At 32.7% G+C, this 17107-nt stretch overlaps 1 protein-coding gene across 5 annotated transcripts in view; it reads left to right on the plus strand.

Moving 5' to 3' along the window:
- Nucleotides 1-17107, plus strand: part of CSMD3 (CUB and Sushi multiple domains 3) — a 1221352-nt gene that overhangs the window by 1190814 nt on the left and 13431 nt on the right. For all 5 annotated transcript variants that reach the window (XM_021090582.2, XM_021090584.2, XM_021090585.2 and 2 more), the window contains 5 exons: nt 2754-2865; nt 5336-5515; nt 7701-7766; nt 13654-13812; nt 16463-16575. In XM_021090582.2, the coding sequence (XP_020946241.2) occupies nt 2754-2865; nt 5336-5515; nt 7701-7766; nt 13654-13812; nt 16463-16575 (630 nt within the window). The remainder of the gene's footprint in view (nt 1-2753; nt 2866-5335; nt 5516-7700; nt 7767-13653; nt 13813-16462; nt 16576-17107) is intronic.

Raw genomic sequence — 17107 nt, forward strand, 5'->3', positions numbered from 1 at the left:
TAAGAACAAATAGTTGAGAAATGCATTCCCTGTTAGAAGAACAGCATGAAAATGTGTATAAATTGTGGGAACTTCTAAAATTCAGTATTGTATGAGCGCAATTTGAGTAAAAGTAAGTGAGCAATGATGATGAGTGATCTAGAGAGAGGATTAGTGATCAGATTATGGAGGCTTTTATCTGCTAAGTTGACACAATGTAAATTTATCCTAGGGGTGATGAGCCAGTATAGATTTTAAGAAGAATAATGATAAAGTCAAACTTTCATGTTAAATAAATCATTCTGACTTTAGAGTGGAAAATAAATTCATCAGGGTCAAGACTGGAGAAGTGGATACAAGTTGGATGATTATTGTAATTGTCCTTAATGATAATTTTCAAAGTTTGGTCCCTGACCAGTAGCAACAGTATTAACTGGAAACATGTTAGAAATGTGGGTTTTGTGGTCTCTCCCAGATGTAACCCAGTCAGAAATTCCTGAGTGGGGCTCAGCTATCTGTGTTTGGATAAGTTCTTCTGGTGATTATAATATCTGCTAAAGTTTGGGAACCATTGAGAAATAACGTTGAGGACTAAATCAAGATGTAGACACGGGAAAAGAGGAAAAAAGTTTGAGAAAGATTTAGGAGGCAAAGTCAGTCTTTGATGGTAGTTTAAACAAGGGAAGGTTTATGAGTGAAGGGTGGCCATTACCTGAGATCTAGCCTGAAGTCAGATTGCTGGATTGATAGAGGTGATGAGTTCTGTTGAGCTGGTTTGACAAAAGAACAGAATTGCAAAATCCACATGATCAGTCATATAAACCATATGAGGAAGTAAATAATCTGTAGCACTATATTGCACAACTTCAGGGAGTATGCGAATGGCATGCTGTAGAGCATAATTTGAAGGATTTATATTGAATATGACATGAAAAGTGCTCCCTGGAGTTGAGCAATGTAGTAGCTGTGGACAAAAAGTGGGCATTCAGAGAATGAGTGATCTCCTAGATACAAAGTTAAGGTTGTCATGGAAGACATAATAAGAAATAACTGGAAGGATAAAAATGGTTTATAAGAGAATGACTATTGGAACTGAATGTTTCAGTTGAAGCATAGTTCTTCGCTATAATAAGAAAATGAAATGTGGTGGAATATACCTAATCTCAAGGTCCAAATGAAATCTTGTATCAAATTATGTCACATTAGGTTTAGCCTGAGTTGCTTTAGCAGGTAGGAGTAGAAACTAAGGGGGGAGGTGGGAAGAAAGGAAACATAGTCTATGTGAAAAGCCCTAAGATAGCAATTGAACATTCTCAGGCTCCAGATGATGGTGACCCTAAATATCCCATCTTTTCTACCTCTAATCATTTAGCAAATCCCAATGATTTTTCTTTATAATGTTTTGCCTAAACAACTTCCTTCCCATGTCCACTGCCACAAACTGGTCAAGCTTTATCCATTCAAATCCAAAATGGCAATGCAAGCCTCATGATTAGAATTACTGTTCAGCATTATTCTAGTTTCACAGTTTCTCTGTACAATGGCCAATTTAATTTTTCAAAGGTATTAATTTCTACATAAATTGTAGTTGCTCCTAAAGCTATATCAACTTTATGTTTTTATTAAAAACATTCAAATGCTATAGACTGCTATTTGAAAGTCTTTAGAAACTGAATATTGGTCACTGACTTAATAATTTTGGCTAGAATTTATTGAAAACTTATGTTCCATGCCCATGTAGAGTGAATTATATATCCTATAATATCATATTAATTTATATAAAAGAAATTAAATCTCAGTGAAGAGATATACCTTATTAAAGTAACATCAAATTCTGTTAAAGCCAAGTGTATATGCTTCTGAAGTCTGTTTCTTTTTGGCTATAGCTTACTGCTTCCAACTTTACTCCCAGCTTCCCAGATCACTGTGTAAATTCTCCATGCTAACCAATCAAAACTATTCTTTTTTTTCCCTAAAATTTATGATGTATATTTTAACCATACATTTTCTCATAATGTTCTTATCTTTTTTTTTTGATGTTATATCTGTTGTTTTCAAACTTTAGTGTTCATTAAAATCACTTGGAGAGCTTGCTAAAATAAAAATTGCCATTGCTAACCCTAAGAGTTTCTTATTCAGTGGATCTGGGATAAGGTTTGAGAACTGGCATATTTAACAAGTTCCTAGTTAAGACTGGGTTACTTTGAGAACCATTGTTTTATTTATTTCTCTAAATTACACATGCCTTGAAAGTTTATTGCAGATTGCTATAGTCTTCCATTGTATTTTTCTGTTACCACTACAACTTTCATTAAACACCTTTGTGTCCAATCTCATATCACATTTACTGTCACCCATATTAATTTGCCTCCTAGATTGTTAGTTATCCTTATTTCCATGTCTGTCTTTATCCATCTTCATTTACCTGTCTTTATTTAACTTTCTATTTATATATCTGTCTATCTTATATTCATATGTAGCTTATTGGCCTTTTGGTATCTTATATATGTTCTTTAAACTATCATGGCAAAAAAATTCATGCCTACGTATACATTATACTCAAATATTTGATGATTATATTCCCTCAAAGATATGTTTTCCTCTTTAGTCTTTTTCCCCCATTTTATTTTAAATCAGATTTTTTATTTTCCTTCCATCCTCTACCACGCAGAACTTCTTTTAAAAGCAATTTCTCATTCATGCTTTTTTTTCTATTTTTTTCCATATTTGAAATTGCATTGGGACAATTTTTTTTTCTCCATAATTTTCTATAGGTAGGAAGTGTTGTACAGTTCCACTGCAAAAAAGGACATCTTCTCCAAGGGTCAACAACACGTACTTGCCTTCCTGACCTCACATGGAGTGGAATTCAGCCCGAGTGCACACGTGAGTATTGTAGATCAGAACTTATACTCATCAAAGATAAGCATTTATAGGAGTTCCCATCGTGGCACAGTGGTTGGTGAATCCAACTAGGAACCATGAGGTAGCGGGTTCAATCCCTGGCCTTGCTCAGTGGGTTAAGGATCCGGCATTGCTGTGAGCTGTGGTTTAGGTTGCAGACGTGGCTTGGATCCCGTGTTGCTGTGGCTCTGGTGTAGGCCAGTGGCTATGGCTCTGATTCGACCCCTAGCCTGGGAATCTCCATATGCTGTGGGAGCAGCCCTAGAAAAAGGCAAAAAGACAAAAAAATAAAATAAAAGATAAGCATTTATATGCATTTTTTTCTTCCAAGTGCAAAAATAAATTTATATCCATGCAAAAGATGATTCACATTGATTGTAAGTTATTATAAAACACAATTCATGTGTATAATATTATTATTATAGCATAACCCATCACCATTGGAGAGAATATTTTTTAAGATGTCAGAAAGTACAGGGCACAGTTTTGTTCATTTTGAAAAAACTTTTGTAATTGTATTCACTTTGGTCACCTGATAATTTTACATGATCATATTTTTTAGATTCATTGATCTGCACTATGAATTTGAAGTTTTCTGTGATACAGGAGGCTGCAATGTAGTGGTGATTCAATCATTTTCACTTATGAAACTCTCTGAGAATCTAAAGAAAGCAGCTAAAAACATCCTTGCAAGGAAATATCCAGTACCTTAACTAAAGATTTGAATACCACGTAGAATTTCCTGGACATCTAAATGTGTACTGACCCTAAGGTGAAAGGACTTGCTGTGGAGATTGAATAAAAACAGACTACTAAACATTTTTTCTGACTTACAGTTAGAAATAAATTTCAGCTAGTGAGTTATCACTTCTTTCCCCACTACTTCTTTTTATCTCCTCTCCATCTTTTTTTGTGAGGGATAAAAATGAAGAGTAAACAGGGGTAGAAATACCCATCAGAATGGTAGCTAGAGTTTGCTGAAATCCAAAAAAGTCCTGTGAATTTACTCTATCCCTGTTCAGAACCACCCAAACAAATAACAGGAGGCCCTATGGAGCTGAAGCTTACTGAAAATCAGCAGAATAATCCGCTGAGCAGTCATGAAAATATCCTGTAGGCTTATGTTTAAATATGGTGAAATTCCTTAAAGGAGAATTCCTCAGAGTGTGTTATGTTCTGTAGAACAGCTGTGTGGGAGGAATTAGGTATTTCATAGTAAACCAAGATTCTTTGATGACCTGCATTTGGGATATAATGATTTAACTAAAGTTAAACAGCTTCTGTTACTGCAGAGCATCTCAGAATTTCTAATATGTGCATAATAGGGTCAAGAATGTAGCAGAGACTATTTATTATATTAAATATAAACCATATAACAAAATGTTTATCATATAGTATTTAAAAATTTAGCTAGTATTTATATTTTAGTTAAACTCCACTGGGAAAGAAATTGGAAAAAAATTCTCAGCAAATTTGTCCATAGAACACTTTTTTAGAAACCAGATTTAAGGGTCTGGACAAATGACCCTTAAATGAACAAATGATCAGAAATGTTATCTTGTTTAGGGGATAGTGCCATTTTTTTTTTTTTTTTTGGCTGCACCCACAGTGTATGACAGTTGGCCAGTGATTGCATCTGAGCTGCAGCTGCGACCTATGCCACAGCTGTGTCAATGCTGGATCCTTAACCCACTGTGTTACAGTGGGAACTCCCGGGTAATAGCTTTTTCTCATGGAGAAAGGCACAGTCATCATAAGACACAAAACAAGTGAACTGAGGGGCAGGGCTAAGTAGTATCATAAGTACAGGCATAGTGGCATCAAGATGGAGAATTAGGAATTGAAGAAAAAATCATGGCGATAAAGAAACAAAAAAATAAATTGATGAAAAGATGCTGCTAGCATATGGACTGAAAATGTGGCCAGAAAATTTCATATGTAAAAATTTATTAAATTTTACTTTCTACATTAGGATATATTAATATCAGAGCAACATATTGAGTTGTAATTGGATTTAACTATAGAAAACATGCTTTTAATTTAAAATAAATATAATAAATAAAATTATAAATTATTATTTCCTAAGCTGATAAAGAAAATATGAGTTGATAAACTTTAAAAGTTATCTTGCTATAGGACTTAGATCCTTTTAAATACTAATATATATTGTGACTCTCTAAAGTGGTGATATAGTATACATTTATTAGCTTAATTATCCAAAGTCTTATTTTTCCTCTTAGTTTATCTGTTAACATTCACCAGTGTTCCATAGATGATTGTATGGGCAATGCTAATCTATTAAATTAATATTAACAATTACATTGACACTTTCTTTATATAAAGGTATATTTACATAGAGGCATTAACATACCTATAAAAATATGACTCCAGTCTCAAAATTTTCTTAAAATGTCTATAAAAATGAACATTTTTCTCTTTTTTTAATATGTAGCCCATAGCTGTAAACAGCCAGAAACTCCTGCTCATGCAAATGTAGTAGGAATGGACCTCCCATCCCATGGGTATACATTAATATATACCTGCCAGCCTGGCTTCTTCTTAGCAGGTGGAACAGAACATAGAGTGTGTAGATCTGATAACACCTGGACTGGAAAAGTTCCTGTTTGTGAAGGTAAGTTTTCTCTATAAAAGCTTTTAATGGATTTTGTACTGTTTAAACTTTTCTCAGATACAAAAGAATGAACAATTTAAATTAGCTTAGGAGCAAGGGAAATTTGTTGGCCAACTCCAAGGGTAGGAGTGATATATAGACACTTCTGGATTCAGAGGCACAGAACTATTATTCAAGTCTTTCACCTCAAGATTCCCAACTAATGACATCTTCGAAGACCCTGTTTCCAAATAAGATCATATTCTGAACTTCCTGGTGAACATTAATTTGGAGCGTATAATTGCCAACCCACTACGGTAAGGAAAATTGCTGCTAGAATTCCTGGGTTTATATCCTTCTGGTAGAATAACCCTTTGGAGTACTTCCAAAAGGCTGGTCAAGAAAGCACTATTCAGAAATTTGACTGTCACAGTTTTAAATGGACTCCATCTCAAAATTCATTTCTCAGCCAGGGTGATATGGTAATTTGCCCAGGTCTCGGTGACATGTCCACCTCTGCTACTACTTTGCTTCATGAGAGTAGTCCCCATCTGAAAAAGATGTAATGAGTTTACCAGAGGAAAGAGCAAAGAAAATTTTTTCTAGAATGCTTGAAAAAGTCATAAATTCTTTTTTTCTTTTTCAGGCATTCTTTTTCTCGATGTCTTGCATCATTTACAAATATTATTGACTTTCCCTTCTTGAAATATTTTCACTCTCTTCTAATAGCTAGAATATTACAGATTTTTTCTTTTTAAAAATATTCATGATAAAAGTTCCTTCTATGTGAGATCTTATTATTTCATTTATTTACCTGTCACTGTCATTAACAACTTTCCTACCCTTTCATCTGCCCTTCCCAAACTAGAATATAATCTCAAATAAACAGAGACTTTGTTCACAGTGTTTACAACTATAATTTTAACAACTAAACTGTGCCTTATATGTGAAAAGTATTGAATCAATATTTAAGTAAATATATATTTTATCTCTTGAAAACTATGGATACAAATTCTCCATTTCCTTTATAAGCTTAATGTTCTCTACCTATGCTTTGCTAATGCTCAGTTCTTAGTCATCTCTTCATTTCACTCTGTATTCTCTCTCCCAGTTGGTCTCCTTCAAGCCAGTGATTTAAACTGTTTTCTCTGTGAAGGTTATTTACAAATTGATATTTCTAACTCATTTATTTTCTCTTAGCTCCAGACTTATATATTCAGTTGCTTACCTGATATCTCTTCTGGAATTTTTCAAAGACATTTAAATGCTCAATATATGCAAATTTAAACTCAAATTTCCCTTTCATAAGTCTTCTCTTGATCTTCACTCATCAAGTGGTACCATCATCATATAATAAATATAAATCTAGTGGTCATATTTGACATATTCCTGTTGCTTTAAATCCACGAGACTTTAGTAGCTTTAAAAAAACATCTACACACTTTTAAGTTTATCGTCATTGCTACGGTAGTCTAACTTGTTATTATTTCTACTGTGATTGTTGATATGGCCTTCTACCTTCTCTGCTCAAATCAATACCTGCTCCTTTCCAAATTGTCGTTTATCTTGCAGACAGTGTGATGTTCACCCACCCAAATATCTTTCTCTTAAAGACTTTAAAGACATTACATTTTTCTTAGGAAAAAAAAAAAAGTAAGCCTATGCAGATCTATAAGCACTGCATGTCATAGCTCCTTTAACTCTGCAGGCACATCCAGCACCCCAGATGATTTTAAGCTACATTTGTTAAATTTTGTTAAGTCTTCAACATTGAGTCTAGCCAATTTCTTATGACACCATGGGATGTCTTAATAAATTATGTCTCTTAAATATGAAACTTACCTTAATTATTTGCCTTTTAGCATACCCTCAGCCCTCCCTCAACTTCCATGTTGGAAACAACTGTTTCCATGTTTGTGTGTTTAAAGACATATGATTTCATATGCCTTCAAAATAAGAAATGGGACCTCAAAGTGATAAGGCAGCCTTAATAGTCCCCCTGCCCCACTGGACTATAAAAGGGATAATTATTGAAGTTTTCGTTGTTGAGCAGGGACTGAGATGCTATAGTAAATAAGACATCTTGGAGAAAACTATATGATATGTCAGAGAATAAAATTAGCAATGTATCATATTATATCTGTGTGTGTTTGTATATATTATTAATTATATTAAAATTTTAAAACATTTTTATTTCATTTCATAGCTGGTTCCAAAATATTGGTGAAAGATCCTAGACCTGCACTGGGAACACCCAGCCCAAAACTAAGTGGTTAGTAGTTTCAGTTGTTTTTCTAGTGCTCATGATTTCAAAGTGATCTGCTGTTTTCTTAACAAAATGACCATTTAGAAAAAAATATTTTATTTTGGGAAAATTATGCATTTGAGTGTTTGGAATTTAGAATTTGGAAATTTGTATTATAAGAGGTTGAATTTCAAGCAGAATAATGCTGAAACTTGTTAATATTGCAAAAATATTATTTACAGTTCCCTCTATAAAATTTCCCTTCATGAATATCTGCAAATGGCTATAAATAATGACAATGTTTTATTTAAAACATTAAAAAAATGAAATGTTACATATAATTTTTAAATATATATTTTAAAGGAACCAAATACACTTGGTGGGAGAGTAAAATTTAGCAACTTCTAGAACTTGTCTAGTTTATTTTCAATTATTTGACTTAAAAAACAAAATTATTTAGTCATTAAAATATGGGTTTGAAGTCCTACAAACTTGATGTAATTCCTATCTTATGCATTCCCTACCCTGGAGCTTTGGCAAAGTTACTTTCATCATCTGACCCATTTCTTTACCTATACAAAATAAATAATGATTAGAAAATGAAGTGAAAAGTTCTTAGTTCATAGTAAGGGCTCAGTTTATGACAGCTCCTTTTTTAATATATTAGTAGGTATTTTATTTACATGGTTAAAAATGAAGAGATATACATAAAAAATTAAAGGCTTAGCATGTAATCTTTACCTTAGAGATAGATTTGGTCTGTTGTATTAAGCCAGGTGCAATGTTAAAATATAGTTTTAGTTGTTTTCAGAAGTTCTTAATGTACATGCTATAAAACTGGAGTGCCAACAACAAAAAGTGAGTCTGAGGAACTGATTTTTTCAATAGTTAGTGAAAACAGACTGCATTTCATTCAGGTAATCAAAGAATATGTCAACATAAGAAAATTTAGCAGTGGAATCAGAAAATCACAATGGTTCACTGATGCCCAGAACTTTTCAATAAAGATGTTTTCTCTGGGAGCAGATGATTGCTCTGAATAATAGCTCTAGCACATCAAGTGTAAACCTAGACTGTCCTGGGCAAAACGTGGCCAATGGCTAGCAATAAATAGATCAGACAGACAAAAAAAAATTAAAAATGTGGAAGAACTAAACAACAAAACTAATATGTTTGATACTAATATATTTGACACTTTATAAAGATTTTCTCATCAAACAAACAATATATATTGTCTTTAATGGAACAGCAGATAGCTATAAAAATTGACCATGTATTAAATAAAAAATAAATCTTTACACAAATTTCAAAGCAAAATCAGTCTCAATTGACCATGATGGATTAAACAGTTAATAACAAAATGGATAACTTTTTGAATTCCTGAACATTTGGAAATTAAGAACAGATGTAATACTGATGAGTAACTCATGAATTAAAGAAGAAATTAAAGGGGAAAATATAATAATAAAGAGAGCTTAGTTATGCTGGAAAATCTAAGTATCAAAACATGGGTACTGAAGAAAAGCAAAGATGTGTGGGAAATTTATAGACTTAAATCCTTACATTAAAAGAAAAGAAAGCCTTGGAATTAATTAGTTGTCTCCCTGTTAAGAAGATAAAAAAATATAACGGAATTACCAAAAGAAAGCAAAACTCAATGTAGTAAAAATGAACAAACAAAAAAACAAAGATACAGTAGAAGAATCTCAACAGAGTCAAAAGTAGTTCTTTAAAAAAATATACAAAGTGACAATTTTCTGGTAAAACTGATTGAAAAAGAAGCAAAAATAAATACCCTTTCAAAAGGAAGTGTGAATATAACTACTTCGAGGGTAGATTAAATAAAGTAGAAATATATAACAGAAAACTATCCATAGCTGTCAACTATTTTAAAAAATTAAATATAGGCAAGTTACTAAAAAAGTAAAGTTTGACAGAACTAGTAAGAGAGAACTTGAATAATCCCATAACAAATAAAGAAGTAGGTAAAGCTATTTCCACAAGGAAAAAACAGATTTATGTCTGTACTGAAATTTTGAAAGAATCATCCCAGTTTATAAAAACTATCAATGAAATTCATTTTATGGGTCCAATATAACTCTAGTAATGTGGGTAAAGACATTTTAAAAAGGAAAGTTATAGGTTCCTTTGATTTAAGATTATACATCTAAATTTATGTAGGATAAAGTCCTACATAAAATTTTAGTAAATCAAATACAGATGACCCTTAAACAGCAAGTAGGGGAGTTCCTGTCGTGGCGCAGTGGTTAATGAATCTGACTAGGAACCATGAGGTTGCAGGTTCGATCCCTGGCCTTGCTCAGTGGGGGATCTGGTGTTGCCGTGAGCTGTGTGGTGTGGGTTGCAGATGCTGCTTGGATCCTGTGTTGCTGTGGCTCTGGTGTAGGCCAGCGGCTACAGCTCAGATTGGACCCCTAGCCTGGGAACCTCCATATGCCACAGGAGTGGCTCAAGTAAAGGCAAAAAAAAAAAAAAAAAAAAAAAACAAGTAGGTTAAAAGTGCTGACCCTCCGTGCAATCAAAAATATACACAAAATTTATAGTTAACCCTCAGTATGTGGTTCCTCCTAACCCAGTGTCTCTCTGTATCTGTGATTTCCTCATCCATGAATTCAACCAAGCATGGATCAGTAGAACTGTACTGTAGTAAAGAAAAAAATCTGCATATAAGTGGACCCTCACAGTTCCAATCTATGTTGTTCAATGGTCAGTAGTACAACATTATTATAGAAAGTATGACACATCGTTAGCAAATTGGGTTTATCATAGATATACAGGGATATTGTCATTAAATAGTCCTTAAAAGTAATCTGTCACATTAAGAAAGTAATACAAAAAATTATGATCATTGAGATATTTGGTACGGAAACTATTTTATAAAATTGAACATATGTTTATAATTTTTAAAATTTTAATGAATTAAAAAGGAAAGGAATTTCTTTAACCTAAGTGAAGGTATCTGTAAAACTCTAGAGCAGTGTCATTTTATTTTATTTTATTTTATTTTTTATTTATTTATTTTTTATTACTCAGATGAATTTATCACATCTGTAGTTGTATAATGATCATAACAATCTGATTTCACAGGATTTCCATCCCACAGTGTCATTTTAATGGGAAAACTTTGGAAGTATTTCCTTTAAAATCATGAATGAGACACGTGATTAGGTTAACCCAAAGTGACAATAATGACATTTTGTAGTGGCATCAAAATCAGGAACATGATATTCTATATTTCAGTGCTTTGAAGACTTTGAATCAAAGTTTTAATTCAAATATATCTTGAGAAAAAGGATCATAACTATCATTGTTTTCCACCTTTTCATTACTCTCCACATCAGTGATAGTTGGATGACATTTTAGAGTTTACAAAGAATTGCAAAATACACAACCACAATTAAATCTCAAATTAGACTTAACAATAGAAGATACTATCATTCCGATTGTACATAGGAATATAAACGACCAAGCAGTAACTGTCTCTCCCATTCTTTTATGAGTTACATTTCTCAGTCATGTGAGAGAAAATTGGAGGGTGGTGGTGGCATGATGGAGATGCCAGGTGGAGCCCAGGCCTCACCATAGTCAGTTCTGTGCATTTTTCCAAACTCTGCATTCAGTTATGTCATGTTCATAGTTTGGAATCAGCCATTATGGGAATATTTACACTATATAATCAGAAAATGCTACAAATCACTTTGTTGGTTTGTTTTCTGGAGAACAAGTTGTTAAACATTTGCTACCACATCAATGATTAATCCTCATACAGTATTTTTGCTACTGCTCCTACCTACTTCCTTCCATTGCTGTTACTTCCTGCCACTGAGGTGCTCCCTAATCCCCTCAACCAACACTCCTTATTTCTGTTAAGTACCATGAACAAGATCACGTTGTGTAGCGGATTTTCGTTAAAAATTCAGGAGTAACAAAGAGTAATCATAGTACAGTCCAGGGGGAAATAAACAGAAATACAGGAATAATACTTATTTATTGGGTACCTACTATCTGGCAGGCGTTGCTGTTAGATCTTTCTCCACTGCTCTTCCTATTATCTCTACAATTAAAAGCCTATTACCTCCAAATTCCAGATCTTCCTAATGTAGGGTAACTTAGCTTGGTACTTTCTCCTCCATTCTTGTTGAGGTATAATTTTTAAGATAACTCTTCCTTAAGATGCTTAGCAAATTAAGGGCATTTTACCCATACACCATTATCAACATTTTAGGTCAGGTCTCCTTTACATACAGAACATAGCTATGTAGTTTGAGGTTTGGGGAGGAATTCCAATATGAGGCTGACTTGGCAAAGGGCCCAGAACCAGGGCTATGGATTTTTCACAATACTAACTGCATGTTTGCTAAATAAATATATTTATTAGCAACTATGTAATGAGCTGTTAGACCTACAGCGTCCCTGTTTTACCTGCATAATAATAATACGATAGCAGCTAACACTTAGCAAAACTTCATATTCATTATCTCATTTAATCCTCCCAGTAGTAACTCTCTGTTAATCCCACATTAATGGTGAGGATATTAGAGTTTAGAGTTAAGTAACTTAGGGAAAACCACACAGTTTATAAATTGTAGAGGAGGGACTTAAATACAAGCACTCTAGCTCTCGTGCCTGCATTTCTAATCTCTCTGCTATTTCACTTTTGAATTACCATAGGAAGAAAATCATGTTGGTTGAAATAGTCTGTAAAAACGTTAACTCCTGAGGGCATTTTATGCTCACCTTCTATCACAGTATTGCTTTATTGGTTTGCTGAGTAGAATCCAGGGAATGTATGATTTGTAATCCCAGATTCTGTGATCTGAGCAGTGAGAAGTGTAATGTGTATAGAGAAAACCCGGTGACAAACATCAATAACTTGTTAGGGAAAAAAGGCTTTTTCTAAATCCATGTCAATCATTCACTCACACAAATAAACATGGCACTTTTGAATAGCTGATTTCAGGGGATGTGCTTTATTGTAATGTACTGCGCAAATGGAAGCCTCTCTCAGTCTTCATCCAGGATCTGAGTAGACACTGACATACCTGATTTGTATGAGCTCTATTTATTTAATATATTTATATAAATATTTATGTATATGTATTATATATATATATACTTTATATAAATGTAAACTATTTATATAAATAAAATATCTTATTTATCCGCATCTAATATAAGAGTGTTTCTTCTTTAGATATAAATTTTATGTTAGAATACTTTTCAGTTCTCCCACAAGTCACCTTTTTCTCATGAGGGTTAGTCAATTTTAGGGACGGTTCTTTTTTCTAAAAATACCTATAAACATCAAAGCTGTCAAGAGCAAAACAGGTGGACCCCTGTTCTTCAGGAGCATCTATTATTGAAATTACTGAACTGAGTATTCTGTGAAGGTGACAGAGGAGCATCCCTCCTGACCGTCCTCCAAAGCTGTTCTGCTTCTGCAAGGGACGTTTTAACTCTGCCCTTCCCCCTATGAATCTACTCCTGCTGCTCTAGGAGAAAAGCAGGTCTCTTGGGAGTTGTAAATAGACTGACCTGGCTCAGTAAAATCATTTCATTTTTTTTCTGAAAGAAATATATTATTACAGGAAACCAAATTTAAGCAAACTTGATATCTTTAGCTGGATTTTAAATATGTCTTGTGTCCTTAATTGGTGGTGTTTATCTCTCATCAATGATGTGTGTACAAATCTAGGTTATTATTATTTTGGTTTATTACAAAAAATTAAAACACTTGGGTGAAGAATTCATTTCATAATATACATTCTATGTTGTTGTATATTTAGAAAAATATCATTCTTCAATAAACTAATATTAATTAATTTACTATATAATGCTTATATTTATAGGACACAGTAAAATTTATGTGTATGTTTATTTAATCTATTCACAGTTCCTGATGATGTGTTTGCCCAAAATTATATATGGAAAGGCTCTTATAATTTCAAAGGAAGGAAACAACCCATGACCTTGACAGTTACTAGTTTCAATGCTTCTACTGGGAGAGTCAATGCAACACTCAGTAATAGCAACATGGAACTACTACTTTCAGGTATCACATTAAAGAACAGCAAATAATGACTTCATGCCTTTATTTCCATCATTTTATCATTTTTATTAGTGACTTGTATACTGTAAAATAATTTGTTACTTTTTTACGACATTCATAATTCATTTAGAAATAGGGCTTTCTCATTTTTTGATTGATGCATAAATATTACTATACAAATATAAAACTCTGTGATTCTGAAATAAGCTTCCTCAGAGATATTTTTATGTGGCTAGAATGACATGCCATGAAATATATCAGAACTTTTAATTTGAATATAACCAACTCTTTCTCTGTTCTCATAACCCAAAGAGACTGAATGAGAGAATTGCAAGCTATTTTATGGTCACAAAATCATGTCTTCAAATGAGAACATTTAGGAGAACACTATAATTTAAGACAGAAAATGTTGAGCTACACTACCTTAAACAGGCAAAAGGAACCCAGAGCCCTATGCCCCTGCAAAGCCTGCTCAGGTTCCTGGTTCTTCTATCTAGTGCACACTTCCCTCATTAACTTTGATTACTCTAGGTTTTTTAACATTCAGATTTTTATCCATATGTCATCTTGTCAACAACATTCCTGAGACCCAGTTTTAAGTAGCCTTCACATTACAGTCAAGACACACTATTATTTTCTTCTTTTCATTACTTGAAATTATAGTATAGTATGGTATAATGGTATGGTATAATAAGTATATATTATGGTATGGTGTGGTATGGTATAGTATGACATGACATGATATGATATGATGTGATATGATTTGTCGATGCTCCAAAATATAAGCCCAAAAAGAGTGACTTTTTTCCTTCTAGTTCATTTGTATACCTCAGAGTTTAGAAATGCATCTGTAACAAAACAGACTTCAATTAATTTGAATTATTACTCTCATTTAAAAGTATATTTTTAGAAAATTGATATCGGGGTTCCCGTTGTAGTGCAGAATAAATAAATCCAACTAGTATCCATGAGGATGAAGGTTCAATCCCTGGCCTTGCTCAGTGGGTTAAGGATCTGGCATTGCTGCGAGCTGTGGTGTAGTTTGCATGTGGCTCAGATCCCGCATTGCTGTGGCTGTGGCCTAAACTAGCTGATATAGGTCTGATTCACTCCTAGCCTGGGAACATGCCACGCATGTTGCCCTAAAAAAAAAGAGAAAAGCATTAAATGAATAAATGAATGAAATAAAATACTGATATTGAAAATATGAAATATATATTTAAACTTTGTGGCTATGTATATATCCTATATATAATTATAAATAATGGAATGATTTGTGAAGTAAATAAAATGGAAAATAAAATTATACCTATTGATTTTGTCAATTTTATAATATAAAGCATCATTTTGTATTATTGAACAATCCTACATTAAACCTAAAGTTAAGATATTAGAAGTTAATATGTATTTTAACTTTAAAAAAATATATATAATTACCTAATATAAATTGAAAGAAGTTTTACAGGAATGTAAATAATGCATTTAAATTTTGACTACTGATTTGATTTTGAAATATAAATTTTTATTTTTCTTCTGTGAGAGCACAAAATATAAGTATATGTATTCTAATCTAGACAAATTTCAAAATAAATTTCTATAAGTATAGAAAAACAAAAAAGTAATTAGGCTAATAAAACCTGCTATTACTGTCTCCATAAAATCAATTATAACATTTTTCAGCAATTTTGATTATTTTTTTGTGCCTTTTCCCTCTTAATTGCAATTTACTTTAAATCAAGATCTATGTATCATTGTATTTGTATCCCTAGATTATTCTTATGATACGTTATTACATCAGTGAAAGATTTGAGTGAATTAAGTCAAATTTCAACCATGAGATAATCACAAACTTTTTACTTAGAACCTTGTTTTCTATTATTCCCTCAAAACACTTACAATCCATTTTATTTCTACTCTGAGAATATTCTCCGTTCAGTAAAGCAGGATTGTATACAGTTTTACTTCTCTCCTTTATGCCATTACCTATACTTAACTTCTCAAACCAAACATTCTACTTGATTTTTGAGATTCAGCTCAAATGCTCTTTTTCTTTATACGTATTTCCAGAGCACACCAGTGTGAAATGATCCCTCTCTCTTCTGGCCTTTAATTCCTCATATTCCCTAATGTATTTTAGTTAGTTGCGTACCTTACTTATAGCTCCTAATTCTTGGAAATGCTTTTATGCATCTTACCTTTAGGTAAGAACAACATTTCCATCTTTGTAGCTCTAGTAGCACCTAGAATATTCTTTCTCTCGGGTTTGGCACTTAATTCATTGTTAAGGAAAATATCAGGAATTTTAACATTTGCTTCATACCCTTAAAGATTTAAAATCTGACTTGGGAAGAAATAATTTTGTTTGCAATAATCATGGAATGATGTTATTAAGAATAGTAATATTTAATATTAATAGCATAGATAATTTAAACCCCACAATTAAGGTTTATGTTGAGAGTTTCAACTGAAAGAGAGATCAGTGTATATTGCAAGATTTGTGAAAAGCATTATGGGTGAAGCCAGCCTTGGTTGGCCTTGTTTTATTTCTTTTCCTATCACATGTATTTATGATATATTTAAGGAGCTAGAGATAATAAAGTCAAGCATAACTATTTGTAAAGTTACTAGACTAAAATGCCCTTACATTTTACAGGAGTATACAAAAGCCAAGAAGCTCGCCTAATGTTACACATTTATCTTATTAAAGTACCAGCTCATGCTTCTGTAAAGAAAATGAAGGAGGAAAATTGGGCCATGGATGGCTTTGTAAGTACAAGTATTTAAATGTCTGGTGCTAATTTTAATAACAAATTTGTGCTTTGGCTTGCCATTAAGATTCCAGGAAAATGTCTTTTTTTTTTCAAAATTAAGCTAATTAAACACACATATAAAATAGCAAAATTACTATTATAAGTAAATTATTTTAAAAAAGGAATGATTCACTAGTAATCCAGTGTGTCTAACCTTCCGAAACCTATGACCTCCTATCTTCTTTCCTGAAAGTTCTCCTTGAGAAAAAAGGCTGATTACAATACCTATGCAGAAGAAGCAGCTCACATAACTTCCTCTTCATAGACAGATTATAAAATATTCTAAATCTGTCAATGAATAGTAAGTTTGGTACCTAAGGAAAAAGAATGTGCACCTGTTTCCCTATCTGTGCCATTATTCATGGAGCTGAGTTCTAACTCATTCTTCAATGCACTGTTGTAGAATTGTATTGTTTCATCTAGGAAACAAATAAAATGAATTCATTCATTCACCTATTAGAGTTTGAGCTATTTTTTGAAGAAACACT

Source organism: Sus scrofa, chromosome 4 (genome assembly GCF_054392235.1).
Source record: "Sus scrofa isolate SSC_HxYL_T2T_F1_AM1 chromosome 4, Sscrofa_HxYL_maternal_Yorkshire_Landrace_v2.0, whole genome shotgun sequence".
Lineage (NCBI taxonomy): Eukaryota > Metazoa > Chordata > Mammalia > Artiodactyla > Suidae > Sus > Sus scrofa.